The 27078-nt window shown below is 49.8% G+C and overlaps 1 protein-coding gene across 2 annotated transcripts in view; it reads left to right on the forward strand.

Annotated features, from left to right (window-relative positions):
* Positions 1-27078, forward strand: part of OSBPL1A (oxysterol binding protein like 1A) — a 537997-nt gene that overhangs the window by 400245 nt on the left and 110674 nt on the right. For both annotated transcript variants that reach the window (XM_063923609.1, XM_063923608.1), the window contains one exon: positions 5656-5812. In XM_063923609.1, the coding sequence (XP_063779679.1) occupies positions 5656-5812 (157 nt within the window). The remainder of the gene's footprint in view (positions 1-5655; positions 5813-27078) is intronic.

Consider the following 27078-nt stretch of genomic DNA (forward strand, 5'->3'; position numbering starts at 1 on the left):
GGAACAGGGGATACCCCAGGGGTGGCTGCGACCTTCACCGGCTGGGTGAATGGTCATCACCGGCACAAAGCCTCAGCTACCCAGCTTTCACACACTCGCGCTTTCGCACGTAGTGTGATGAAAGGGATTCTCGCGTCCGTGAGCAATCCTAACTCCGGCGCTCGGGGACAAGCAAGGGACAGACGTACACGGATGCTACTCACCGTCACGAGTCTTGCACTCCGATCTTCTCCACTTACAGGTCCCTGTAAGGAGGCAAAGAGAAACAGCCGTGCAGGGCCTAACTCTGACCTAGTGTCACACCCTATACTATCTACAACAGCGGAGCCCTCAAACTAGCTCTGTGGGTGTGGTGCAACACAACTATGCACAACTTACACAACACATACACTTTGCCCTGCACGGTAACAACATATAACACACTATCGGAGTTACAACATAAAACGGTGCTGTCCCTTTATCTACCCGACCCAGAACACCCAGTAGTGGGGACCGCACAGCTCACCCACCTACCGTACTCTCAGGGTGGCCTGAGCCTAGCGCCCAGTACCACCTTTACTCACCTCAGGGAAACGCTGCTTCGCTGGGCCTAGCGCCCCCTAACTGCCCACAGGCCGGAGGCCTGACTTTGCCCACGGGCCTAGCGCCCGCCTAACTTGCCGCCCGTTGGGTGACCTGGGCCTTGTGCCCAGGGTCACCTTTCATATCCCTAATTTGGCCACAAATCCACTAGGGCCTAGCGCCCTCTAATGTCCCCACAGGCCTAGTGCCTGAACGTGCCCCTCGGGCCTAATGCCCGCCTAACTGTGCCCACAGGCCGGTGGCCTGACTATCCTCATGGGCCTAGTGCCCAACATGTGCCCCCCAGGCCTAGTGCCTGCCTATCTGGTGCCGCAGAGGTTGGGTGGCTTGGGCCTAATGCCCAAACCACCTAATCAGAATAATGACCCCCAATCTCCTAACCGCGCCACAGGCCTAGTGCCTGACTTGTGCCCTCGGGCCTAATGCCCGTCCCTGGTGGTCTAGGGAGGAAAAGGGGAGGGGGGAAGGATGCCTCACCTAACCCGGGGGCCTCCGGTGCCCTCTTCGGCCGCTGGCCCGTCCTGGCCAGCGGCGCCGCCGTTGCATCGCCGCGTCCAGCCGCCGCTGGACATCTTCTTTCCCAGGGCTGGAGTCTTCAGGCCTCTTCAGCGGCCACCGGAGCTCTTCTCCCTGCGGCCGTCGTCGTCTTCCTCCACGCAGTCCTTGTTTCCTGTCCGGCTCCTCTTCCTTCTTCGCGCTCTTCTGCGCGCGCGCTGTCCTCTTCGGCTCCCGCCCGCGACGTCTTCTCCTCTTCCCGCTCCTCAGCGACGTCGTCCTCCGCTCTGGCTCCCGCCCGGCATCTGACGTCAGACGCCGGGGGCGGGGCCTATGACGCGGCGAGCGCCGATTGGCTCGCCGCGTCTCTCTCCTATTGGCTGCCGCTCCGGGAGCCGCGATTGGCTCCCGGAGGGCGCCAACTTTCAAACCCCTCCGCAGCCTCTGGTCCGGTGCAGGGAAAAGGGTAATCCCTGCACCGGACACCCGCCACGCAGCCCGCGCTGATGTGCCCACAGGGCACATCCTTACATTTCCCCCCCCTTTTTCCTTTGTAGTCCCTACAAAGATCTCCACGACGTCCATCGTCCGCGGGTCAGGGAATTCCAAGGTCCTTCCGGCGAAGGTGGTTTCGGGGGCCCAACCTGGACCAGCTGTGACCCCACATCCCTCCTCCTCCTCCAGCTCCGGGTTCCTCTTACGTCCTGATCTCCATCGGCGGGTCCTCTGGGGGAGTGGCATCTCCTCACGGTCGCTTGACGTTGGCCACCAAGGGGAATCTTCCTCCACGGGGACAACAGTCACCCACTCTTGGCCTCCGATATAGTCTGTGGCTTCGTCCCTGTCTTCCAGGTGTGGTATCGACCACCACCCAACAGCGGAATCCTCCGGGGCATCCGTTTCCTCCCGGGCAACAGCCACCACATGTCGAATTTCCTCGTGGGGCATCTCCAAAGGTCCTGTGTCTTCCTCTGGAACGGGTCCTCCCACGGCATCACAGTCCTGTCCCCGTACATCGGTCCATCTCGGCACTCCCGGCAGGTACTCTTGCTCCAGGACTATCTCCTCCTCTTCACGGAGGGCATTCAACTGGGAGCATGACTCCACCCGATCTTGCCAGTCACTCTCGTCGGCGCTTCCGATGCCAGAGTCATCCTCCATCTGTTCTGGGAGGGATTCGTCGGCGGACAGCTCACCGTAGTCAGAGTCCTCCTCAGATATCTGGACTGGGGTATTACTTTCCTCTTCAGCGTACTTCTTCGCTTCCGCTGGCACCTCTGCTTCCTCAGCGTACTCTTGCGCTTCCGCTGGCATCGTTACTTCCTCAGCGTACTCCTTTGCTTCCGCTGGCATCTCTTGGTACCCAGGACACTCCTGTTCTGCACGTCCTGGTCGTGGACGGTTCCATCGCGGGGAGATGCCGGACGTCTCAGTCACTGGGCCTTCACGCTTTTCTTCGCAGCGTGGTCTCTTCACCTCCCAGTCGTCCACCTCCGCCTCATGCGGGAAAGGATTCTGTCTTACTGGGGTCACTTTCTTGGGACAGAGTAGGTCCGCGGCATCTTCCCAAGGGCACTCACTGGCCGCATGTCCTGGTCGCCGACACTTCCAACAAGGGAGGGCCACTGCCACCTTCTCCAAGACGGGTTCCTGGTCCACCTCCTTCACCGGGGAATCTTCACCCGTTGGTTCCGGCTCAGAGGAAATGGGCACCTGCGAATTAACTTCAAGCAAGGCCTTCCGCTCCATTTCCCTGGTTTCCTCCTCCCATCTCTGGGCGCGACCATCCGCAATCATCCGGTCTTCATTCCACGGGCAATCGGGAAGCGCATGCCCTCTCGCCTCGCAGAGCGCACACACAGGCTCTGCAGCCACCCGGTCCCAAAGCTGCTGACGAGACTCCGTCATCTGCTTCACCGTGGCCTCGTAGTCCGTCCTGTCTTCCGTCCATGGACATTCCAGGAGCCGATGTCGGGGATCTCCACAGCTTTCACACCGGGAATCAACCTCGTCTTCGCTCAACTCTTCGTCCCAAGGACAACTGTTGTGCTCATGCCCGTAGTTTCCGCAGAGCAAACACCAGGACTCCTTCTTCGCTTGGCCCTTCTGACGTCTTCGGTCCGCTTCCTGGACCACCTTCTTTGGGGACGTCTCTCGCCAAGTACACTCGTCGGTAAAGTGACCTGTTTGCCGACATTTCTTGCAGGGCGTCACAGCGGCCTTCTTGCGCCCCTTCTCCCGGCGCTCTTCTTTTTCACGCTGGACCGACCGCTGCACCATCTTCAGGATGTCTGCCCCAGACACCGTCACCCAGTCGCTCTGGTCCGCACACATCCGGGGGTGAGTCTTCTCCGGAGCCGTCCGCAGGGAGGTCTTCTTGGTGGCGTTCCACATCGTGTCCGTGATCCGGTCTCTTTTATCCTGCCGACTACGCCAAGTGTGAGAGGTGCGGTGCGGCCTGCGGGTGCGTGTGGTGGTGCCTGCTGCCGTGCAGGTGTAGACTCGGTACTCACCAGGCGCCGCTCGCTCTCACCTTCAGGTACCGGAACCCTCAACGGACCTGGAAATCTTCACTCGGATCCGGACACGGCGATTCCCTCTCGGAGCTGACCGACGACCTAGCTGAGGAGAGAAGGGTTTACATCAAAGGGGTATCGACCCTTCTTCCGGTGGAACAGGGGATACCCCAGGGGTGGCTGCGACCTTCACCGGCTGGGTGAATGGTCATCACCGGCACAAAGCCTCAGCTACCCAGCTTTCACACACTCGCGCTTTCGCACGTAGTGTGATGAAAGGGATTCTCACGTCCGTGAGCAATCCTAACTCCGGCGCTCGGGGACAAACAAGGGACAGACGTACACGGATGCTACTCACCGTCACGAGTCTTGCACTCCGATCTTCTCCACTTACAGGTCCCTGTAAGGAGGCAAAGAGAAACAGCCGTGCAGGGCCTAACTCTGACCTAGTGTCACACCCTATACTATCTACAACAGCGGAGCCCTCAAACTAGCTCTGTGGGTGTGGTGCAACACAACTATGCACAACTTACACAACACATACACTTTGCCCTGCACGGTAACAACATATAACACACTATCGGAGTTACAACATAAAACGGTGCTGTCCCTTTATCTACCCGACCCAGAACACCCAGTAGTGGGGACCGCACAGCTCACCCACCTACCGTACTCTCAGGGTGGCCTGAGCCTAGCGCCCAGTACCACCTTTACTCACCTCAGGGAAACGCTGCTTCGCTGGGCCTAGCGCCCCCTAACTGCCCACAGGCCGGAGGCCTGACTTTGCCCACGGGCCTAGCGCCCGCCTAACTTGCCGCCCGTTGGGTGACCTGGGCCTTGTGCCCAGGGTCACCTTTCATATCCCTAATTTGGCCACAAATCCACTAGGGCCTAGCGCCCTCTAATGTCCCCACAGGCCTAGTGCCTGAACGTGCCCCTCGGGCCTAATGCCCGCCTAACTGTGCCCACAGGCCGGTGGCCTGACTATCCTCATGGGCCTAGTGCCCAACATGTGCCCCCCAGGCCTAGTGCCTGCCTATCTGGTGCCGCAGAGGTTGGGTGGCTTGGGCCTAATGCCCAAACCACCTAATCAGAATAATGACCCCCAATCTCCTAACCGCGCCACAGGCCTAGTGCCTGACTTGTGCCCTCGGGCCTAATGCCCGTCCCTGGTGGTCTAGGGAGGAAAAGGGGAGGGGGGAAGGATGCCTCACCTAACCCGGGGGCCTCCGGTGCCCTCTTCGGCCGCTGGCCCGTCCTGGCCAGCGGCGCCGCCGTCGCATCGCCGCGTCCAGCCGCCGCTGGACATCTTCTTTCCCAAGGCTGGAGTCTTCAGGCCTCTTCAGCGGCCACCGGAGCTCTTCTCCCTGCGGCCGTCGTCGTCTTCCTCCACGCAGTCCTTGTTTCCTGTCCGGCTCCTCTTCCTTCTTCGCGCTCTTCTGCGCGCGCGCTGTCCTCTTCGGCTCCCGCCCGCGACGTCTTCTCCTCTTCCCGCTCCTCAGCGCCGTCGTCCTCCGCTCTGGCTCCCGCCCGGCGTCTGACGTCAGACGCCGGGGGCGGGGCCTATGACGCGGCGAGCGCCGATTGGCTCGCCGCGTCTCTCTCCTATTGGCTGCCGCTCCGGGAGCCGCGATTGGCTCCCGGAGGGCGCCAACTTTCAAACCCCTCCGCAGCCTAGGGTCCGGTGCAGGGAAAAGGGTAATCCCTGCACCGGACACCCGCCACGCAGCCCGCGCTGATGTGCCCACAGGGCACATCCTTACATTAACAATGAATACATTTATTCTGTACACCTAAGTCACCAACACAATCTACCACAAATATGCATTATACCCATTGACATTGAAATATGACATGTCTCTGTAGTATTATGCCTTTGTTTCCGGTGTAACTTGTGAAGAGCTAATATGAGATGCATCTATTACTGAATGGAGCCTGTCAGAAAAAACAAAATAACCTCCTCAGGTTTCAGAGCTGGGCGAATGTGAGAAGTTTTCAGTTGTTGCAGTGAGGCTGGGAGCTTGAAGTGAATATTTCATTAACACAATTGCACTTCCCTCAGATTCAGAGTCTGATCATTCCTTGAGTGGGTTTGAGACTGTTGGAAATTCTTCTGCAGAAGAGAGTTTGCATTTGAGCTTCTGTAACCAGGACAGCATGTCGGATGACAAGAAGCCCGGCGGGGGAGATGCCACATCTAACGGCATAAAAAAACACAGGTAAGCCTAGGGCTGGCTGAGGTCATTTCGGTCACAGCTTATTTATTATTTATCTGTGCAGCACTGTGTTACTGGAGTCAAACCTTTCTGTCATCAGCGTACCAGAAGTGTAGTTGTAAAATGATTGTGATCAAGGTGGGGGTGTAAATTAAGAAACTTAAAAATCCTTTATTGCAGAGTGGGTCAATGTATATAATTCCCTAGTACTGAAATAACCTATTCGCTGTTTGTCAGATGAAACAGCTGAGACCCATTTGTAGCAGGAGCTGTGACACGTCTGAGAGTGTGAGATTGAAAGGGTTAATTTTGTTCAGCTGAGATGTCATCAGAGTACATGGCAAAACTGCTAATTGAGCAAAGTGAAATGTTTATTCATGAACAGCTATTCAGCATGACTGTAATGACCCTCTGGGAATACAGTGTACAGCTGCAGTCTCTTTCACGGACAAGAACTATCTTGTAAAGTTTTTAGCTTCATTCTCCTCTGTTCTACTACATGAATATTCTCTATACACCGAGATTAGGGGATAATCACAAGAGCTACAGTATGTAGGAAGCACTTAAGCAAAAAAATGTACTTCTGCAATTAAAATTTTTGGCAACAATGTTTTCCCTATTGCTTATGCATGTTTGAATAGAGGACTTCCAGCGGAACTACTACCACTGTTACATGGATTGCAGCTGCTACAGGTCCCAGAGATGAAATTTGCATAGTAAAACTAAGTAACAAAAAATGTTACTACGTATTAGTGCTAGAGATGAGCGGGTTCGGATCCCTGAGATCCGAACCCTACCGAAGCTCCCTAACTGAGTCCGGATCTGAGTCAGGCTTGGGTTTTCCCGGGTTTGGATTCCATATAAGGACCCACGCGTCGCCGCCATTTTCACTCCAGTCTCGGTGAGTGTAGTGAGAGGACATGTCCTCAGTGTCTGTGCGGGAGGGAAAGTGGGGTGGAGATTCCAGTGCTGTCTTGTGCTGCTCAGTCCAGTGTAGTCAGTGTCTTATGCTGCATCAGTCCAGCCAGTCACAGTGGTGGTGTCCTCTGCTGCTATATGTCCCCAGTGCTGCTGTATAAGTCCCTTGCAGTTTTGCTGTGTTGTCTTGCATCAGACCAGGGGTAGTGTCTTGTGCAGCATCAGTCCAGTGACCAGTCACAGTGGTGGTGTCCTCTGCTGCCATATATCCCGTGTTACTGCTGTATAATTCCCGTGATACTGGCGTATCATTCCCGTGATACTGGCGTATCATTCCCGTGATACTGGCGTATCATTCCCGTGATAGTGGCGTATCATTCCAGTGATAGTGGCGTATAAGTCCAGTGGTACTGGCGAATAATTCCGTATAAATCCAGTCCAGTGGTGCTGCCATATAAAAAAGTCCAGTGGTGCTGTCCTGTGCTGTATATTATTTACTCCAAATAAAGGGGTTATTAATATTTAATCCAAATAATTTTCACAGGGTTTGCCCTGTGTGGTGTAGAGGTACGCTTTCCTGTACCGCGTATTGTTATATAACTCCAGAAAAATAATGGAGAACAAAAATTTGGAGGATAAAATAGGGAAAGATCAAGAACCACTTCCTCCTAGTGCTGAAGCTGCTGCCACTAGTCATGACATAGATGATGAAATGCCATCAACGTCGTATGCCAAGGCCGATGCCCAATGTGATAGCAGAGGGTATGTAAAATCCATAAAGCCAAAGTTCAGTAAAAAGATCCAAAAAAAGAAATATAAATGGTCTGAGGAGAAACGTAAACTTGCCAATATGCCATTTACGACATGGAGTGGCAAGGAACGGCTGAGGCCCTGGCCTATGTTCATGACTAGTGGTTCAGCTTCACATGACGATGGAAGCCCTCATCCTCCACTAGAAAAATTAAAAGAGTTAAGCTGGAAAAAGCACAGAAAAGAACTGTGCGTTCTAAGATGGTATCACAAATCCCCAAGGAGAGTGCAAGTGTGTCGGCGGTTGCGATGCCCGACCTTCCCAACACTGGACGGGGAGAGGTGGCTCCTTCCACCATTTTCACGCCCCCTACAAGTGCTGGAAGGAGTACCCACAGTCCAGTTTCTGATATTAAAATTGAAGATGTAACTGTTGATGTACACCAGTATTAGGATATGGGTGTTGCTGGCGCTGAGGAGGAAGTTGACGATAAGGATTCTGATGGTGATGTGGTTTGTTTAAATGAGGCACCGGGGAATACACCTGTTGTCCGTGGGATGAAGAAGCCCATTGTGATGCCTGGGCAAAATACCAAAAAATCCACCTCTTCGTGTGGAATTATTTCTCCACAAATCTGGACAACAGGTGTTAAGCCGTGTGTTGCCTCTGTAAATCTGTAATAGGTAGGGCTAAGGATGTTAACCACCTAGGAACATCTTCTTTAGAAGTCAGTGTCAAGTTGTGAAACTTTGGGTAAGAGCGTAAGCAGTCCACTGACACCTAAATCCCTTCTTCCTCTTGTACCGAAGCTCCTGCAAGCCACACCACCAACTCCCTTAACGTCAACTTCCTCCTCAGTCAGGAACATCAGTAGTCCTGCAGGCCATGTCACTGTCGAGACTGAGGAGTCCTCTCCTAACCAGGATTCCTCCGGAGGAGCCTTGAGTGGTACGCCTGCTGTTGCTGCCGCTGGTGTTGTTGCTGCTGGGAGTTGATCGTCATCCCAAAGTGGAAGTCGGAAGACCACTTGTACTACTTCCAGTAAGCAATTAACTGTCCAACAGTCCTTTGCGAGGAAGATATGTGACAGCAGTCATACTTTTGCAAAGCAGATAACTGAGGCCTTGACAGCTATGTTGGTGTTAGACGTGCGTCCGGTATCCGCCAATAGTTCAGTGGGAATTAGAGAATTGTTTGAGGTACTGTGTCCCCGGTATCAAATCCCATCTAGGTTCCACTTCACTAGGCAGGCGATACCGAGAATGTACAGAGACGTCAGAAAAAGTGTCCTCAGTGTCCTACAAAATGCAGTTGTACCCACTTAACCACGGACAAGTGGAACGGGGCAGACTAAGGACTATATGACTGTGACAGCCCACTGGGTATATGTATGGCCTCTCGCAGCAACAACAGCAGCGGCACCAGTAGCAGCATCTCGCAAACGCCAACTCGTTCCTAGGTAGGCTACGCTATGTATCACCACTTTCCGTAAGAGGCACACCGCTGACAACCTCTTATGGAAACTGAGGGACATCATTGCACATTGGCTTACTCCAATGGGACTCTCCTGGGGATTTGTGATATGAGAACGCCACCAATATTGTGCGTGCATTACATCTGAGCAAATTCCAGCACGTCCCATATTTTGTACATACAATTAATTTGGTGGTGCAGAATTTTAAAAAAAATGACAGGGGCGTGCAGGAGATGCTGATGGTGGCCCGAAAAATTGCAGGCCACTTTCAGCATTCAGCCACCACGTGCCGAAGACTGGAACGCCATCAAACACACCTGAACCTGCCCTGCCATCACATGAATCAAGAGGTGGTAACTTGGTGGAATTCAGCACTCTATGTGCTTCAGAGGATGGAGGAACAGCAAAAGGCCATTCAAGCCTATACATCCACCTACGATATAGACAAAGGAGGGGGAATGCACCTGACTCAAGCGCAGTGGAGAATGATTTCCGTCTTGTGCAATGTTCTCCAACCCTTCGAACTTGCCACACGTGAAGTCAGTTCAGACACTGCCAGATTGAGTCAGGTCATTCCCCGCAGGCTTTTGCAGAAGCAGCTGGGGAAAATGAAAGAGGAGCTAAGACGGAGCGATTCCGCAAAGTATGTGGGACTTGTGAGTCCTTCATTCGCTTTGCCAGGATTCAAGGGTGGTCAATCTGTTGAAATCAGAGCACTACATTTTTACATTTTGGCCACCATGCTCGATCCTAGGTTTAAAGCCTACGTTGTATCTCTCTTTCCTGCAGACCCAAGTCTGCAGAGGTTCAAAGGACTGCTGGTGAGAAAATTGTCAACTCAAGCAGAACGTGACCCGTCAACAGCTCCTCCTTCACTTTCTCCCGCAACTGGGGCTGCGAGGAAAAGGATAAGATTTCCTAGCCCACCCGCTGGTGGTGATTCAGGGCAGTCAGGAGCGAATGCTGACATCTGGTCCGGACTGAAGCACCTACCAACGATTACTGACATGTCTACTGTCACTGCATATGATTCTGTCACCATTGAAAGAATGGTGGACGATTATATGAGTGACAGCATCCAAGTAGGCAAGTAAGACAGTCCGTACGTATACTGGCAGAAAAAAGAAGCAATTTGGATGCCCTTGCACAAACTGGCTTTATTTTACCTAAATTGCCCCCCCCCCCCCCCTCCAGTGTGTACTCCGAAAGAGTGTTTAGTGCATCCGGTAATCTTGTCGGCGATCGGCGTAGGAGGTTACTTCCACAAAATGTGGCAAAGATGATCATCAAAATGAATTATAAATTCCTCCAGGAAGACCTTTACCAGCAATTGCCTCCAGGGACCTGTGATGGTGGTTTCCAGTGGGGACGAATTAATAATCTCTGAGGAGGAGGATGTACACACTGAAAGGGGTGAGGAATCGAGGATGAGGATGACATCTTGCCTCTATAGAGCCAGTTTGTGAAAGGAGAGATGAATTGCTTCTTTTTTGGTGGGGGCCCAAACAAACCAGTCATTTCAGACCCTGTCGCTGAAATGTTTGGTTTGTTAAAGTGTGCATGTCCTGTTTATATAAAATAAGGGTGGGTGGGAGGGCCCAAGGACAATTCCATATTGCACCTCTTTTTCTTTTTTGCATCATGTGCTGTTTGGGGACTAGTTTTTTTAAGTGCCATCCTGTCTGCCATTGCAGTGCCACTCCTAGATGGGCCAGGTGTTTGTGCCGCACACTTGGGTCGCTTAGCTTAGCCATCCAGCTACCTCGGTGCAACCTTTTGGCCTAAAAACAATATTGTGAGGTGTTCAGAATAGACTGGAAATGAGTGGAAATTAATGTTATTGAGGTTAATAATGCCATAGAAGCAAAATTACCCCCAAATTCTGTGATTTTAGCTGTTTTTATGTTTTTTTCAAAATCATCCAAAATTAAAACACGAAAGGGTGGTTTTGGCAAAACCAAACCAAAACACAAGCGGGGAATTAGAACCAAAACCATAACACAAAACACGAAAAGTGCCCGCCGCACATCTCACTCACTACAAAAAAAGTACTTTCTCTAACGTCCTAGTGGATGCTGGGGACTCCGTAAGGACCATGGGGAATAGACTGGCTCTGCAGGAGACATGGGCACTTTAAGAAAGAATTTAGATTCTGGTGTGCTCTGGCTTCTCCCTCTATGTCCCTCCTCCAGACCTCAGTTTGAATCTGTGCCCGGACGAGCTGGGTGCTTTTCAGTGAGCTCTCCTGAGCTTGCTGTGAGAAAGTATTTTGCTAGGTTTTTATTTTCAGGGAGCTCTGCTGGCAACAGACTCCCTGCATCGTGGGACAGAGTGGAGAGAAGCAGCCCTACTCTCTGAAGCTAGGTCCTGCTTCTTAGGCTACTGGACACCATTATCTCCAGAGGGATCGTACACAGGATCTCACCCTCGTCGTCCGGTCCCTGAGCCGCGCCGCCGTCCCCCTCGCAGAGCCGGAAGACAGAAGCCGGGTGAGCATGTGAAGCAAGAAGACTTCGAAATCGGCGGCAGAGGACTCCGGTCTTCACTGAGGTAACGCACAGCACTGCAGCTGTGCGCCATTGCTCCCACACACCTCACATACTCCGGTCACTGTAAGGATGCAGGGCGCAGGGGGGGGCGCCCTGGGCAGCATATGGACCTCTTTTGGCAAAAGTACACATATATACAGTTGGGCACTGTATATATGTATGAGCCCCCGCCAAGAAAATGTATATTTAAGCGGGACAGAAGCCCGTCGTCGAGGGGGCGGGGCTTCTTCCTCAGCACTCACCAGCGCCATGTTTTTTCTCCACAGCACCGCTGAGAGGAAGCTCCCCAGCCTCTCCCCTGCAGATACACGGTAGAAGAGGGTAAAAAGAGAGGGGGGGCACATAATTAGGCGCAAAAATCAATATAAACAGCAGCTACTGGGTTAACATTAAGTTACTGTGTTATTCCTGGGTTAATAGCACTGGGGTGTGTGCTGGCATACTCTCTCTCTGTCTCTCCAAAGGGCCTTGTGGGGGAATGGTCTACAGATGAGCATTCCCTGAGTGTGTGGTGTGTCGGTACGTGTGTGTCGACATGTCTGAGGTAAAAGGCTCCCCTAAGGAGGAGATGGAGCAAATGTGTGTGTGTGAGGGGTGTCTCCGTCGACCACGCCGACACCGGTTTGGATATGTGTAATTAAGTGCTAAGGTGAATTTATTGCACAAAAGATTAGAGAACAGACAGGGAATCTACCCATGTCTGTCCCTTTGTCGCAGAGACCTTCAGAGTCTCACAACGCTCACTATCCAAAATAATAGACACTGATATCGACATGGAGTCTGACTCCAGTGTCGACTACGATAATGCAAAGTTACAGCCAAAATGGCAGGAAAGTATTCAATATATGATTATTGTAATAAAAGATGATTTGCATATCACTGATGACTCATCTGTCCCTGACACAAGGGTACACATGTTTAAGGGGAAGAAAGCTGAGGTAAATTTCCCTCCTCTCATGATGAAAAAGAGCGGGAATCTCCAGACAAGAGACTGCAGTTTCCCACAAAGAATTCTCAGGGAGTATCCTTTCCTTACTAGGGCCAGGATACGATGGGAATCTTCCCCTAGGGTGTCACGTTTGCCCAAAAGGTAGCCCTGACTTAACAGCTATCCTCAGGGATCCTGCAGATAGCGTGCACATTCTGGTACACTACTCAGACCGGCGATTGTGTCGGCAGGGGTTTATAGCGCTGTAGCAGCGTGGACAGGTGGATATATATATTAAAGATGCTGTCTTGGATATATATATATAAAACATGCCCAAAGAGACATTTAGTCTACTGGGTTCTAGAGTCAACGCTATGTCGATTTCTGCTTGACGTGTCCTGTAGAATATGCAATGGACAGGTGATGCCGACTTAAGAGGCATATGGAAGGCTGAGGATTGTGTGGAGAAGGGATCTCGGACCTGGTCTCCACAGCTATAGCTGGTAATTCTGATCTTTTGCCTTATATTCCTGCACAGCCTAGGAAAGCATGACATTATCAAATGCAGCCTTTCGATCACAAAGAAACAAAGTCCGAGGTGCGTCCTTTCTTGCCAGAGTTAGGGGCAGAGGAAAGAAGCTGCACAACACAGCTAGTTCCCAGGAACAGAAGTCCTCCCCGGCCTCTACAAAATCCACCGCATGTCGCTGGGGCTCCACAGGCGGAGCTAGGCCCGGTGGGGGGCACGTCTTCGTAATTTCAGCCACAAGTGGGTTCACTCCCTGTTGGATCCCTGGGCAATAGATATTGTGTCTCAGGGATAAAAGCTGGACTTCGAGAAGATTCCCCCTCACCGACGGCCCTGCCGCTTCCCCCCACAAGAGGGAAATAGTGTTAACTGCAATTCACAAATTGTATCTTCAACAGGTGGTGGTCAAGATTCCCCTCCTTCAACAAGGAGGGGGTTATTATTCGACCATGTTGTAGTCCCGAAACCGGACGGTTCGGTCAGACCCATATTGAATTTAAAATCCCTGAACATGTGCCTGAAAAGGTTCCAGTTCAAGATGGAATCGCTGAGAGCGGTCGTCGCAAGCCTGGAAGGGGGGGATTTTATGGTGTCTCTGAACATAAAGGAGGCATACCTTCATGTCCCCATTTATCCACCTCATTAGGCGTACCTCAGATTTGTGGTACAGGATTGTCATTACCAATTCAGACGTTGCCGTTTGGTCTCTCCACGGCACCGAGAATATTTACCAAGGTAATGGCAGAAATGATGGTACTCCTGCGGAAGCAAGGGGTCGCAATTATCCCATACTTGGACGATCTCCGCGGGATCAAGAGAGCAGTTGCTGATCAGCGTAGCACTTTCTCTGGAAGTGTAACGGCAACACGGCTGGATTCTAAATATTCCAAAGTCGCAGTTGGTTCCTACGGCTCGTCTGCCTTTCCTAGGCATGATTCTAGACACAGACCAGAAAAGTGTTTATCTCCCGATAGAGAAAGCTCAGGAGCTCATGACACTGGTCAGGAACCTATTAAAACCAAAACAGGTGTCAGTGCATCAATGCACTCGAGTCCTGGGAAGGATGGTGACATCATACGAGGCCATTCCCTTCGGCAGGTTCCATGCGAGGACCTTTCAATGGGACTTACTGGACAAGTGGTCCGGATCACATCTTCAGATGCATCGGTTAATCACCCTATCCCCCAGGGCCAGGGTGTCTCTCCTGTGGTGGCTGCAGAGTGCTCACCTTCTCGAGGGCCGCAGATTCGGCATTCAGGACTGGGTCCTGGTGACCACGGATGCAAGCCTCCGAGGGTGGGGAGCAGTCACACAGGGAAGAAATTTCCAAGGTCTGTGGTCAAGTCAGGAGACTTGCCTTCACATCAACATCCTGGAACTAAGGGCCGTATACAACGCCCTACGTCAAGCGGCGTTAGGGTCTCCTGCCCTGTGCTGCCACGTCGTCATGGCAACCGGGAGACAAGTGCTAGCAGAGTAACCTGAGCGCAGCTGATACTCCGGTTCGGGTCTTTTGCTGTGCAGTGGTTACAGGCTCTGTGCACGGTAGGGGATCCGGTGCTGGTTTTTGTGCTCACAGTCTGTGAGGTCTGAGTGGGGCGTGGACAGCACCTGCTTTATAAGGCCTCTTCTTAGGGTAAGCAGATGCTGCTGAATCTTTGTTGGTTAGTCAGTTCCTGAAAGTTAGCCAGTACTGTGTAGCTTTGTATTTGTTTGTTGCTTACTGCAAATAGGCCTGGGGATTTGGTATTACACTCTGCCAATCCAGACCTAGCAGTAAGACTGGAGTCAGTCGTTTAGCTTGCTGGGGTTCTGTTACTACTCTGTGAACTTAGCAAGTTTGCGGCTGTATTCTAAGACTTGCCTGTCTAATCCTGTCTCACTGTGCTAGGTGTCAGGGGTCAGTTTAGGGGCAGTAAGCTGAACCTGTGCACTGCAAGTGAGAATTAGGATTGTGGAGACTCTCCTTGTGTCTATCATTCCATCTCTGACCAAGGAGTTTACTGCCACACCCGTTGGTAACCCTTTAGGGTTTTGCTGTTGCCCTTAGCAACAGCATTTCGGGTTCTCTACGTATTAAAACACAACATCTTGCTTTTCTCATCTGAGCATTACTAATACAAGGGAGACACCCAGTTCCTTAGCCTCTGGGCTTCTCTGTTCACTTTGTGTGTATTTTGTTACCCTATCACCTTCTGTGTACGTTATGTCATATTCCCCAGTCTGTCTGTGAGTCCATTTGTTTTGCATAACAGTTCAAACACCAGTACATTCCTGCAGGCACTGGTGTGCATAACATATTCAGCAGCCTAATACTCCTGTTGAAATTTTGTGGGAATATGGAGCATATCCCTCAAAATACGTTGCAACAGGTGGTCGATCAGGTGCAGGTCCTGACTCGACAATTTAATGATTTGTCCATTAAAATGCACACCTCCCAGGCTGCTGGCGGAGCTCCCGCAGCAGCAGCACCTGCAGGGGTTAAGGAGCCGAAAGTAAATCTCCCGGATCGTTTTTCTGGAGATCGCTCGCAGTTCTTTTGTTTCAAGGAGAGCTGCAAGCTATACTTCCGGCTTAGGCCTCAGTCTTCTGGGTCGGAGATTCAGCGGGTGGGCATAGTGATTTCCTTGCTACAAGGAGACCCACAGGTCTGGGCATATGGGTTGCAGCCTGACTGTCCGTCGCTTAAAAGTGTTGATGCTTTTTTTACGGCACTGGGCATGTTGTATGATGACCCTGACAAGACGGCCTCAGCCGCGGCTCAGATTTTGATCCTTAAGCAAGGGCGAAGGCCAGTTGAGGTTTACTGTACGGAGTTTCGGAGGTTGGCCCATGATACCCAGTGGAATGACCCAGCCCTGAGACACCAGTACCGAAGAGGTCTTTCTAACCAGATAAAGGACCAACTGGTACAATATCCCTTGCCTGATAGCTTGGATCAGCTCATGCAGTTATCCATCCGGGTGGATAGACGGCTGAGAGAGCGTAGGCTTGAAAGGGAGACTGAGATTTCCTTCCTTACCAAGGGAACCTCAGACTCTGAGGAATTTTCCGAGGAGCCTATGCAGATTGGGGCTACCCGCCTCTCCTCGCGTGAGAAGACGCGGAGGAGACAGCAGGGGTTGTGTTTGTACTGTGGGAATAAAGGTCATGTGGTAGTATCATGCCCAGAAAAGCCGGAAAACTTCAGGGCCTGAGGGTGATGGGAAATATCCTGTCAGGCCAGAAGTCAGAATTTCCCAAGAAGACTTTTATCATTCCGGTGACCTTGAAGATCCTCGATCAAACTGTCAAGACTGAGGCCTTTGTGGACAGTGGGGCCGACGGGGTTTTTATGGACCGCCAATTCGCCCTGAAACACTCTGTTCCCTTAGTACCCTTGGCATCGGAAATTGAGATTTGTGGGTTAAACGGGGAACCATTATCCCAAGGTAAAATTACCTCTTGCACTAGCCAGATTTCTTTGTTTATTGGAGCCACACACTCTGAAAAATTGTCCTTTTATGTGACTGTCTGTACTTTTGCCCCATTGGTGTTGGGGTTACCCTGGTTAAGGGCCCACAATCCTCAATTTGACTGGGTCTCTGGGGAGATTCTTAGTTGGGGTACTGATTGTTTCAGGAGTTGCTTGAGCCTTCCAGTCAGGCTCTCGCAGCTAAGTTTGCCAGGATTGCCAGGGTGTTATGCAGATTTTGCGGACGTGTTCTCCAAAAAAGTTGCAGAGGTACTACCTCCCCATCGCCCCTATGACTGTGCCATTGATTTGTTGCCAAATGCTAAGCTTCCCAAGAGCAGGTTGTACTCCCTGTCACGTCCTGAGACTCAGGCTATGGCAGAGTACATTCAGGAGAACTTGGCTAAGGGATTTATCAGACCTTCACAGTCTCCAGTTGGGTCGGGGTTCTTCTTCGTGGGTAAAAAGGACGGTTCGTTGCGACCCTGCATCGACTTCAGGGAATTGAACCGTATCACGATTAAAAACTCATACCCACTGCCTCTCATTTCGGTCTTGTTTGACCAGCTTCGTACTGCCACCATTTTTTCTAAGATTGACCTACGCGGTGCGTACAATCTAATCCGAATAAGAGAGGGGGATGAATGGAAGACTGCCTTTAATACCCACTCAGGGCATTATGAATATTTGGTGATGCCTTTTGGGCTCTGTAATGCCCCGGCAGTCTTCCAGGATTTCATGAATGATGTGCTCAGGGAATATTTGGATAGATTCTTAGTTGTATACTTAGATGACATCCTAATCTTCTCCCATTCCCTGGAGGAACATCGGAAGCATGTACGCTTAGTCCTCCAGAAACTCAGAGACCACCGGCTTGGGGCGAAGCTGGAGAAGTGCGAATTTGAAGTTCAGCAAATCGCATTTCTAGGATATATTATCTCCCCAGAAGGTTTCCAAATGGAGGGTTCCAAGGTACAGGCAGTCCTGGATTGGGTGCAGCCCACTAGTTTGAAGGCGCTTCAGCGTTTCCTGGGCTTTGCGAATTTTTATAGACGATTTATCGCTGGATTTTCGTCTATAGTGGCGCCCTTGGTGGCACTCACTAAGAAAGGGGCGGATGTTGCTCACTGGTCTTGTGAGGCTAAAGCGGCTTTTGCCCGTCTCAAAAGGGCATTTGTTTCGGCCAAGGTGCTGCGACACCCAGATCCAGAGCGTCCTTTTGTGGTGGAGGTGGATGCCTCTGAGATGGGTATTGGGGCAGTGCTTTCTCAGATGGGAGTGTCTGATAATCACCTTCATCCCTGTGCTTACTTTTCCCGTAAATTTTCGCCTGCCGAGATTAATTATGACGTGGGTAACCGGGAATTGTTGGCTATTAAGGATGCACTCGAGGAGTGAAGACACTGGCTTGAGGGGGCTAAGTTTGTGGTCTCAATTCTCACTGACCATAAGAATCTGGCATATTTAGAGTCAGCGAAGCGTCTCAATGCCAGGCAGGCACGATGGGCTTTGTTTTTTGCTCGCTTTAATTTTTTGATAACATATCGCCCTGGGTCAAAAAACATCAAGGCTGATGCGCTCTCGCGGAGTTTTGCTCCAATCCAGGAGACCACCGAGGAGCCGTTGCCCATTGTTTCCCCATCATGTATTAAAGTGGGCATTACCCAGGACCTCTTATCATTAGTCCTTAGAGCACATGAGCAGGCTCCTCCAGACCTTCCGGTAGGTCTTTTGTTTGTGCCTCCTAGGTTAAGACAGCGAGTGTTCCTGGAATTCCATGCCAAGAAGTCGTCAGGTCACCCGGGTATTGCCAGAACTCGGGAGTTGCTATCTAGGGCGGTGTGGTGGCCCTCGGTGGCTAAGGATGTGGATCAGTGGGTTCGGGCATGTGACATCTGTGCCCGAAATAAGACTCCTAGAGGGGTTCCTGTTGGCCCATTACATCCACTCTCTATCCCATCTAAGCCATGGACCCACATTTCAATGGATTTTGTGGTGGACTTGCCCAAATCCTCGGGGATGACAGCCATCTGGGTTGTCGTTGACAGGTTTTCGAAGATGGCGCACTTCGTTCCACTGGTTGGGCTGCCATCGGCCAGACGCCTGTCTGAATTATTTATGCTGCATGTTGTGCGTCTCCACGGGTTGCCACTTGATGTGGTCTCTGACCGCGGATCCCAGTTTGTGGCCAAATTCTGGAGGGCATTTTGTTCCGATCTCCAGATTTCTGTCAGCTTGTCGTCAGGCTACCATCCGCAGTCTAATGGGCAGACTGAAAGGGTGAACCAGTCCTTGGAGCAGTTCCTCAGGTGTTATGTCTCCAAGTGTCAGACTGACTGGGTTGCTCATCTGTCCATGGCGGAGTTTGCCTATAACAACGCGGCTCACTCTGCTACAGGGATCTCTCCCTTCCTTTGTGTGTATGGGCATCATCCTAAGGCCAATTCTTTTGACCCCCTGGACTCCACGCCTGGTGGTTCCTCTGTGGTTTCGGTCCTTAGAGGTATTTGGCGGAAAGTGAAGAAAGCCCTTGTGTCTGTGTCATTAGTGACCAAAAGGGTTTTTGATAAGCGGAAAAGACCCTGCAGCTTCAAATTAGGAGACTTCGTCTGGTTGTCTACCAAGAATTTGAAGTTGAGACAGCCATCTCATAAGTTAGGCCCCCGGTTCATCGGCCCTTATAAGATCACCAGGGTTATCAATCCGGTGGCATTTCAGTTAGATCTGCCCCGTTCTTTGGGTATCAATAAAACATTTCATTGTTCCCTTTTAAAACGGGCGATTAGTAATCCTTCTTCCAGTGGAAGACCTTCCCCTCTTCTGATACGTGGCCAGAGGGAGTTTGTTGTTGAAAGGATTCTTGACTCCAAGGTGGTTCGGGGTCGGCTGTCATTTTTGGTGCACTGGAAGGGGTATGGCCCGGAGGAGCGGTCGTGGGTGCGCAGTTGTGATCTTCATGCCCCCAGACTGATACGCTCTTTCTTCTCGCAGTTCCCCGATAAACCCGGTGGTAGGGGTTCTTTGACCCCTCGTCAGAGGGGGGGTACTGTTAGGGTCTCCTGCCCTGTGCTGCCAAGTCGTCATGGCAACCGGGAGACAAGTGCTAGCAGAGTAACCTGAGCGCAGCTGATACTCCGGTTCGGGTCTTTTGCTGTGCAGTGGTTACAGGCTCTGTGCACTATAGGGGATCCGGTGCTGGTTTTTGTGCTCACAGTCTGTGAGGTCTGAGTGGGGCGTGGACAGCACCTGCTTTATAAGGCCTCTTCTTAGGGTAAGCAGATGCTGCTGAATCTTTGTTGGTTAGTCAGTTCCTGAAAGTTAGCCAGTACTGTGTAGCTTTGTATTTGTTTGTTGCTTACTGCAAATAGGCCTGGGGATTTGGTATTACACTCTGCCAATCCAGACCTAGCAGTAAGACTGGAGTCAGTCGTTTAGCTTGCTGGGGTTCTGTTACTACTCTGTGAACTTAGCAAGTTTGCGGCTGTATTCTAAGACTTGCCTGTCTAATCCTGTCTCACTGTGCTAGGTGTCAGGGGTCAGTTTAGTGGCAGTAAGCTGAACCTGTGCACTGCAAGTGAGAATTAGGATTGTGGAGACTCTCCTTGTGTCTATCATTCCATCTCTGACCAAGGAGTTTACTGCCACACCCGTTGGTAACCCTTTAGGGTTTTGCTTTTGCCCTTAGCAACAGCATTTCGGGTTCTCTACGTATTAGAACACAACATCTTGCTTTTCTCATCTGAGCATTACTAATACAAGGGAGACACCCAGTTCCTTAGCCTCTGGGCTTCTCTGTTCACTTTGTGTGTATTTTGTTACCCTATCACCTTCTGTGTACGTTATGTCATATTCCCCAGTCTGTCTGTGAGTCCATTTGTTTTGCATAACAGTTCAAACACCAGTACATTCCTGCAGGCACTGGTGTGCATAACAAGCGGAGACCCTGCTTCGCGACCAACCGGTTCTGATTCAGTCAGAAGCCACCAGAATTCTTCGCTGGGCGGAGAATCACGTAGGCGCACTGTCAGCAGTGTTCATCCCGGGAGTGGAGAACTGGGAAGCAGACTTCCTCAGCAGGCACGACCTCCACCCGGGAGAGTGGGGACTTCATCAAGAAGTCTTCACGCAGATTGCAAGTCGGTGGGAACTGCCACAGGTGGACATGATGGCATCCCGCCTCAACAAAAAGCTACAAAGGTATTGCGCCAGGTCAAGAGACCCTCAGGCGATAGCTGTGGACGCACTGGTGACACCGTGGGTGTTCCAGTCGGTCTATGTATTTTCTCCTCTTCCTCTCATACCCGTAAGAAAAAGAGGAGTGAGAACAATACTCATTGTTCCGGATTGGCCAAGAAGGACTTGGTATCCAGATCTGCAAGATATGCTCACAGAGGACCGTGGCCTTTTCCTCTAAGACAGGACTTGTTGCAACAGGGGCCCTGTCTGTTCCAAGACTTACCGCGGCTGCGTTTGACGGCGTGGCGGTTGAACGCCGGATCCTAGCAGAGAAAGGCATTCCGGATGAGGTTATTCCTACACTGATAATGGCTAGGAAGGACGTGACAGCTCAACATTATCACCGTATATGGCGAAAATATGTTGCTTGGTGTGAGGCCAAGAATGCCCCTACAGAGGAATTCCAGCTGGGCCGTTTCCTTCACTTCCTACAGTCAGGAGTGACTTTGGGCCTAAAATTGGGTTCCATTAAGGCCCAGATTTCGTCCCTATCCATTTTCTTTCAAAATGAGCTGGCTTCTCTATCTGAAGTTCAGACGTTTGTAAAGGGAGTGCTGCATATTCAGCCCCTTTTGTGCCTCCAGTGGCACCTTGGGATCTTAACGTGGTGTTGAGTTTCCTGAAATCACACTGGTTTGAACCACTCAAAACGGTGGAATTTAAATATCTCACGTGGAAGGTGGTCATGCTACTAGCCTTGGCTTCGGCTAGGCGTGTGTCAGAGTTGGCAGCTTTGTCACATAAAAGCCCCTATCTGGTTTTCCATGCGGATAGAGCAGAATTGAGGACCCGTCCACAATTCCTGCCGAAATTGGTTTCATCTTTTCATATAAACCAACCTATTGTGGTGCCTGTGGCTACTACTGACTTGGAGGATTCCGAGTTGCTTGATGTGGTCAGGGCTTTGAAGGTTTATGTAGCCAGAACGGCTAGGGTCAGGAAAACAGAGTCTTTGTTATCCTGTATGCTTCCAACAAGCTTCGTGCTCCTGCTCCAAAGCAAACTATTGCTCGCTGGATCTGTAACACGATTCAGCAGGCTCATTATGCGGCTGGATTGCCGCTGCCAAAATCAGTTAAGGCCCATTCCACTAGGAAGGTGGGCTCTTGGGCGGCTGCCCGAGGGGTCTCGGCATTACAGCTGTGCCGAGCGGCTACTTGGGCAGGATCAAACACTTTTGCAAAGTTCTATAAGTTTGATACCCTGGCTGAGGAGGACCGTGTGTTTGCTCAATCGGTGCTGCAGAGTCATCCGCACTCTCCCGCCCGTTCGGGAGCTTTGGTATAATCCCCATGGTCCTTACGGAGTCCCCAGCATCCACTAGGACGTTAGAGAAAATAAGATTTTACTTACCGGTAAATCTATTTCTCGTAGTCCGTAGTGGATGCTGGGCGCCCGTCCCAAGTGCGGACTTCTTCTGCAATACTTGTATATAGTTATTGCTGCAATAAGGGTTATGTTATAGTTGTATCAGGGTTGAACTGATGCTCTGTTGTTGTTCATACTGTTGACTGGGTAAGTTTATTACAAGTTATATGGTGTGATTGGTGTGGCTGGTATGTATCTTGCCCTGGATTACCAAAATCCTTTCCTTGTACTGTCAGCTCTTCCGTGCACAGTTTCTCTAACTGAGGTCTGGAGGAGGGACATAGAGGGAGGAGCCAGAGCACACCAGAATCTAAATTCTTTCTTAAAGTGCCCATGTCTCCTGCGGAGCCCGTCTATTCCCCATGGTCCTTACGGAGTCCCCAGCATCCACTACGGACTACGAGAAATAGATTTACCGGTAAGTAAAATCTTATTTATTTAATTTTAAAGAGATTTTTGATCGCTCAGGGACTAGAGCACAAACGGCTAGGTACCTATCCATAAACCTTTGACCCAAGTGCTTACCTGTCTAGTATCTACAGATGAACACTATTTAAAAGCATAGTCTTTCCCATACATTAGCTACAGTATAATGTACAGTAAATTATAATACTCCCATTGGCTCCTCACAACTGATTACCTCCTCCAATTCCTGCCTCAAAGCCTTTGCCAGTGCTTCTTCCCACCTCTGGGGCTCTCTCCCTATCAGGCTCTACACCTCTCTCCAAAGATTAAACAACCTCTCAAAATCCACTTCTTTATGAAAACCTTCCAGCTCTCATCCTAACTCACTATTCGGTGCTCCTCGCTTACTGTCTCTCCTGTTTGTGTCACCTCTGTCTACTCCTCTCCTCTAGAATGTAAGCTCTCATGACTCATTTCCTAATCCCTATCATCTCCTTCCCAGTACCTTTAATGTCTCGTCTCACACAGTCTGTAGGAACCAGCTCATATTGGAGAAGATGTATTAAGACTTGGAGAGTTATAAAGTGGAGAGAGAGAACTTACCAGCCAATCAGCTCCTAACAGCCATGTTAGAAGCTGTGTTTGAAAATTGGCAGGAGCTGACCAGCCGTTTTTCTCTCCAAGGCTTAGTACATCTGCCCCCAGTGGTGAAGTCCCCACTTGGCATATGAGGCACAGGTGATTCTTTTGTCTTTTGTCATTACGACTTATATTTTTTTTTATATTTTATTTCGCAATTGATGGGAGTGGGACAGTGTGTAGCAAATTATGGCCCTGGAACTGGTAGTAAAGTGTGGTTGGGGCTGCTGTGGTGTCATGATTGGGAGGGGGCGTTCACCAATAATGTGTCTAGGGACGGCCTGACCCCTAAATCCATCCCTTTCTGCCCCATTGTATTCATTCTAAAGCTGGGTACACTCAAGCCAATATTTTGAATGATTTGCCCTATTCCAAATAATCGGAACAACAAAATGTTCAAATTGTTCAGTGTGTGCGCACTATTTTGTTGACTATGAGCGCTCCAATGGGTCGTTCCACGTCATCTTTCGTTGGCCCTACATGCAGGGCCGACAGGGGAAGTCATTAGCAAGGGCCATGCTGCCGAATGCAGCATGGCTGCCACCATCTCTGTCGACATCGGCAAGTGTGTATGCACTTGCCGATGCAGGTTTTCCCCGCCGGGTCCTGTCGCTGACGATGTCGCTGGGAACATACATTGTTGAGTGTGTACCCAGATTTAAGGTCTCATGTTTCCATTGTATGTTGGAATAGATAAACTTTAAAACATTATAACTTACTCTCCCCAAATTGCGGGAAGTCCTTCCAGAAAAGCAGGATACCCTTCCTCATCCCACCCATTTATCTAGTGAAATGGATGGTGTCTTGATGCAAATTGCATCGTCATGGACCTTTTTTCCACTGCAAGCAGCTAGTAATCGTGGCATTACGTGGTGAGGGTAGGGTGATGATACACGAGTGGTGTTGCCTCAATCCCCCCCTCCCCTTGCACTTGCCACTTGGGTCTTAAAAAAATGTAGACCGTAATGTTTGATGCAGTATTCAAATGTAGGGGGTTATTCATGTTTGTTAGCAAACCAAAAAAAGCACACTAATGCAAGCCATGTTGCACTACAGGTGTGGCAGATGTAACATGTGCGGAGAGATTTAGATTTGGGGGGGTTATATTGTTTCTGTGCAGGGTAAATACTGGCTGCTGTAATTATACACTGCAATTTAGACTTCAGTTTGAACACACCCCACCCAAATCTAAATGTTACATCTGCCCCACCTGCAGTGCACATGGTTTTGCCCATTGGTGTGCTTTTTTTGGCTTACTAACAAACCTGAATAAGGCCCATATTGTGTTAAACTTTTTTTTTTTTTACGTTTCTTTTATTGAGGTATTATAAAAGAGTAACAACAAAGTAAGATATTACAAACAATAGATTGGCGGATCACGTCAATCATTACATGTGATTATTGAGAACTGCCTGTGAATGAAAAACTGGAGAAAACAGAGAAAAATATACATAAGGATTGGTATGAACATACAATGCAGTATAAATTTGTACAGTACAAGTTACGTCTGGAGCCCAGGAGAAATTAAAGTAGAGTAATTGGCGGGTCCTGTACCGCCAACCTTGTGAGATCCCATAGAGTATTCTTTAAGCTATGATGGAGTTGCATTCTAGTAGAAAGAGGTTATTTGGCTATATATGATTCCCACATTAGAAAGAAACCATATTGCGTTAAACTTTTTTTTTTTTTCCTTCTTTAAACAATCGAATTGTTGTACTTCACTGTGCATATAACATAAACTACTGTATGCTAACTTGCAAGAAAATAGTAAATAACAGCCTGGTTTATAGAAGATCTTTAGAGAATATACAAACTATGGAACCCTGGGATGTGTGCTTTGTGTGTTTTTGTTGTCCATTCACTCTTGTAATTAAACATTATTTATTAATGTATCTCCTGTTGCTTTTTTGTTTCCATCCACTTGATCTCTTAGTTGTTGTTGTTGTTGATAGAATAAACGGGTTTACAGCCATGACAGTAGATATATTTTGGATCTTTCATATGGAATTTCGCTATACCTGGTCTTTGGTTGGATAGAAGTGTTTGGGAATAATGTGACACACATTCTGTATAATTATTTTTCCCATTCACTTTTGTAATATACCCAGCAAGCTGATACATTAAAGTGTGGGCTATGTTCTGTGATCTGCCAGGATGAAATGTACACCACACTTCTCCTATGTCATCGATGGACTCCTCAGTAGGTTGGCGTGTCAATAGAACAGTTCAGCACTTAGATCTTTAGAAATCTACTGTTGTATCAATTTTACTTCAAGCGTTATCACAGTGAATTAAAGCTTGGTTCCATTCATTTATGACAGGAACCCACCTGGTGTTCACCCCTAGAAAGGTGGTAAACCAGAAATTAAGCATAACGCCATCAGTGCAACCATTATGAAAAGGGATTTAAATCGCAGTTTGCAGAGTGTAATATATGCTAATTGATTTGTCTGCATTCCCATAAAAACAAGCTGCAGGTATGCACAGATGTGTCCTCATACATGTAGCCCTAAAACGCCATGCACCATGAGATGCTGGCGTGAGAGAGCCGGCAAATTCCCAGGCAGCTCAGTTAACGCCTGCTGTCTTATTTTGGCAAAAATGCCTCATATTCGCATTGCTATGCACATACGACGCAATGATTTTAGATTATATGCAGCATTCCTATATTCTGTGTGCGACTGTGACACTGTCTGCATATGAAATGCCGCGTTACAGTATTTTCCAGGAAAACACTGTAACCTAAAAAACGCCCAGCATTAATAAATGGGCTCATGACTAGGCGCAACTAGAAGGACTGTATAACGTGACTGCAGCAAGGATGTAGGAGGACACATCTGTATTTGTATGTATCTGACACTTGGACCCACTTGCGGCTTTAGAGGCAGGATGGTCTAATGTCTACCAAGTGCAGTAAGGGCAGGTTTGTGTAGTTGCAAATAGATGCAGAGCCACTCAGTCATATATATGCCTGTCAAAGACACATTAATTACTGGTGGCTGAGCACTGGTGCAAATGCACCCTGGTGATAATGACGATTGTCACACTCACCAGCATTAGCTACCAGCTTGTGATTGGCTGACTCACCACTGAAGCAAGAGGTTTCAGAAGAGAGGCCCATAAAGCACTTTCCCCACCAGTAGCATTATAAGTATAGAATGCTAAGCGGATTGTAGGTATGTCAAACCAATATTACATTGCTTGGGATCAACTGAGTGGGCTCCCCACTATGTTCTTATTTTAGTCACTTCTCAATCATTTTTGACCATGTGGTGAACACTTACTCTCATCTGCTCTCTATAATGGGCAATATACAGTATTATTTTTCTCCGGCAAGGTCCACAGGTTAGCAATGGGATATGATGAAGCGACAGCGGATTTGCACCAATCGGTCAAAGCTTTCTGGGCTCCCAGCATGCAACGGGCCCATCCATATATCCCCACCTCCTGACACTCTGGCAAATCAGTTTTTAGTTTGCTGCAACAGGAGCCGGACCATGGTCAGAAGAGGGCTGCTGGTTTTTAGCAGCCCTAAGCTTTCTTATTTTATTTTTATAGTCTTACTATTTTTCTGAGCAATCTTTCTAAACAGCGTCTTATACGTATCTTAGAAAGAGTCGCTCCAACAACTCTCCGCCGGGTCGCGACAACGCTTACCCACGAGTACAGTGCTGTTTCGGCAGGCGTCTGTGTCAGATATACTAGCAGATCCAGCAGACGTTACCAGGCTGTGGTCGGAGCACGGGGAGAAGGTAAGGCATCGGTTCTGCTTAGAGGGGGAATACGGAACACAGCTGCACTGTTTTGGGAGGAGACTAGCAAACAGTCGCTGACGCGGCTGCCACCTCGGGTGCACCAGCGCTAGGCCTTAGGGATCATAGGCTCCAGGAATAGTATGAGGCTGCATTCCCTAGGGTTGATGTCAGCAGTGGGGGTCAGACGCTCTCCTGGTCACCCCTCCCCCCGGTTCATGACCAGTTTCCTCCGAGTCTCCCACCATGAACTGTTTCCCACTTAC

The sequence above is a fragment of the Pseudophryne corroboree genome, chromosome 5 (genome assembly GCF_028390025.1).
Source record: "Pseudophryne corroboree isolate aPseCor3 chromosome 5, aPseCor3.hap2, whole genome shotgun sequence".
In the NCBI taxonomy this organism is placed as follows: Eukaryota; Metazoa; Chordata; class Amphibia; order Anura; family Myobatrachidae; genus Pseudophryne; species Pseudophryne corroboree.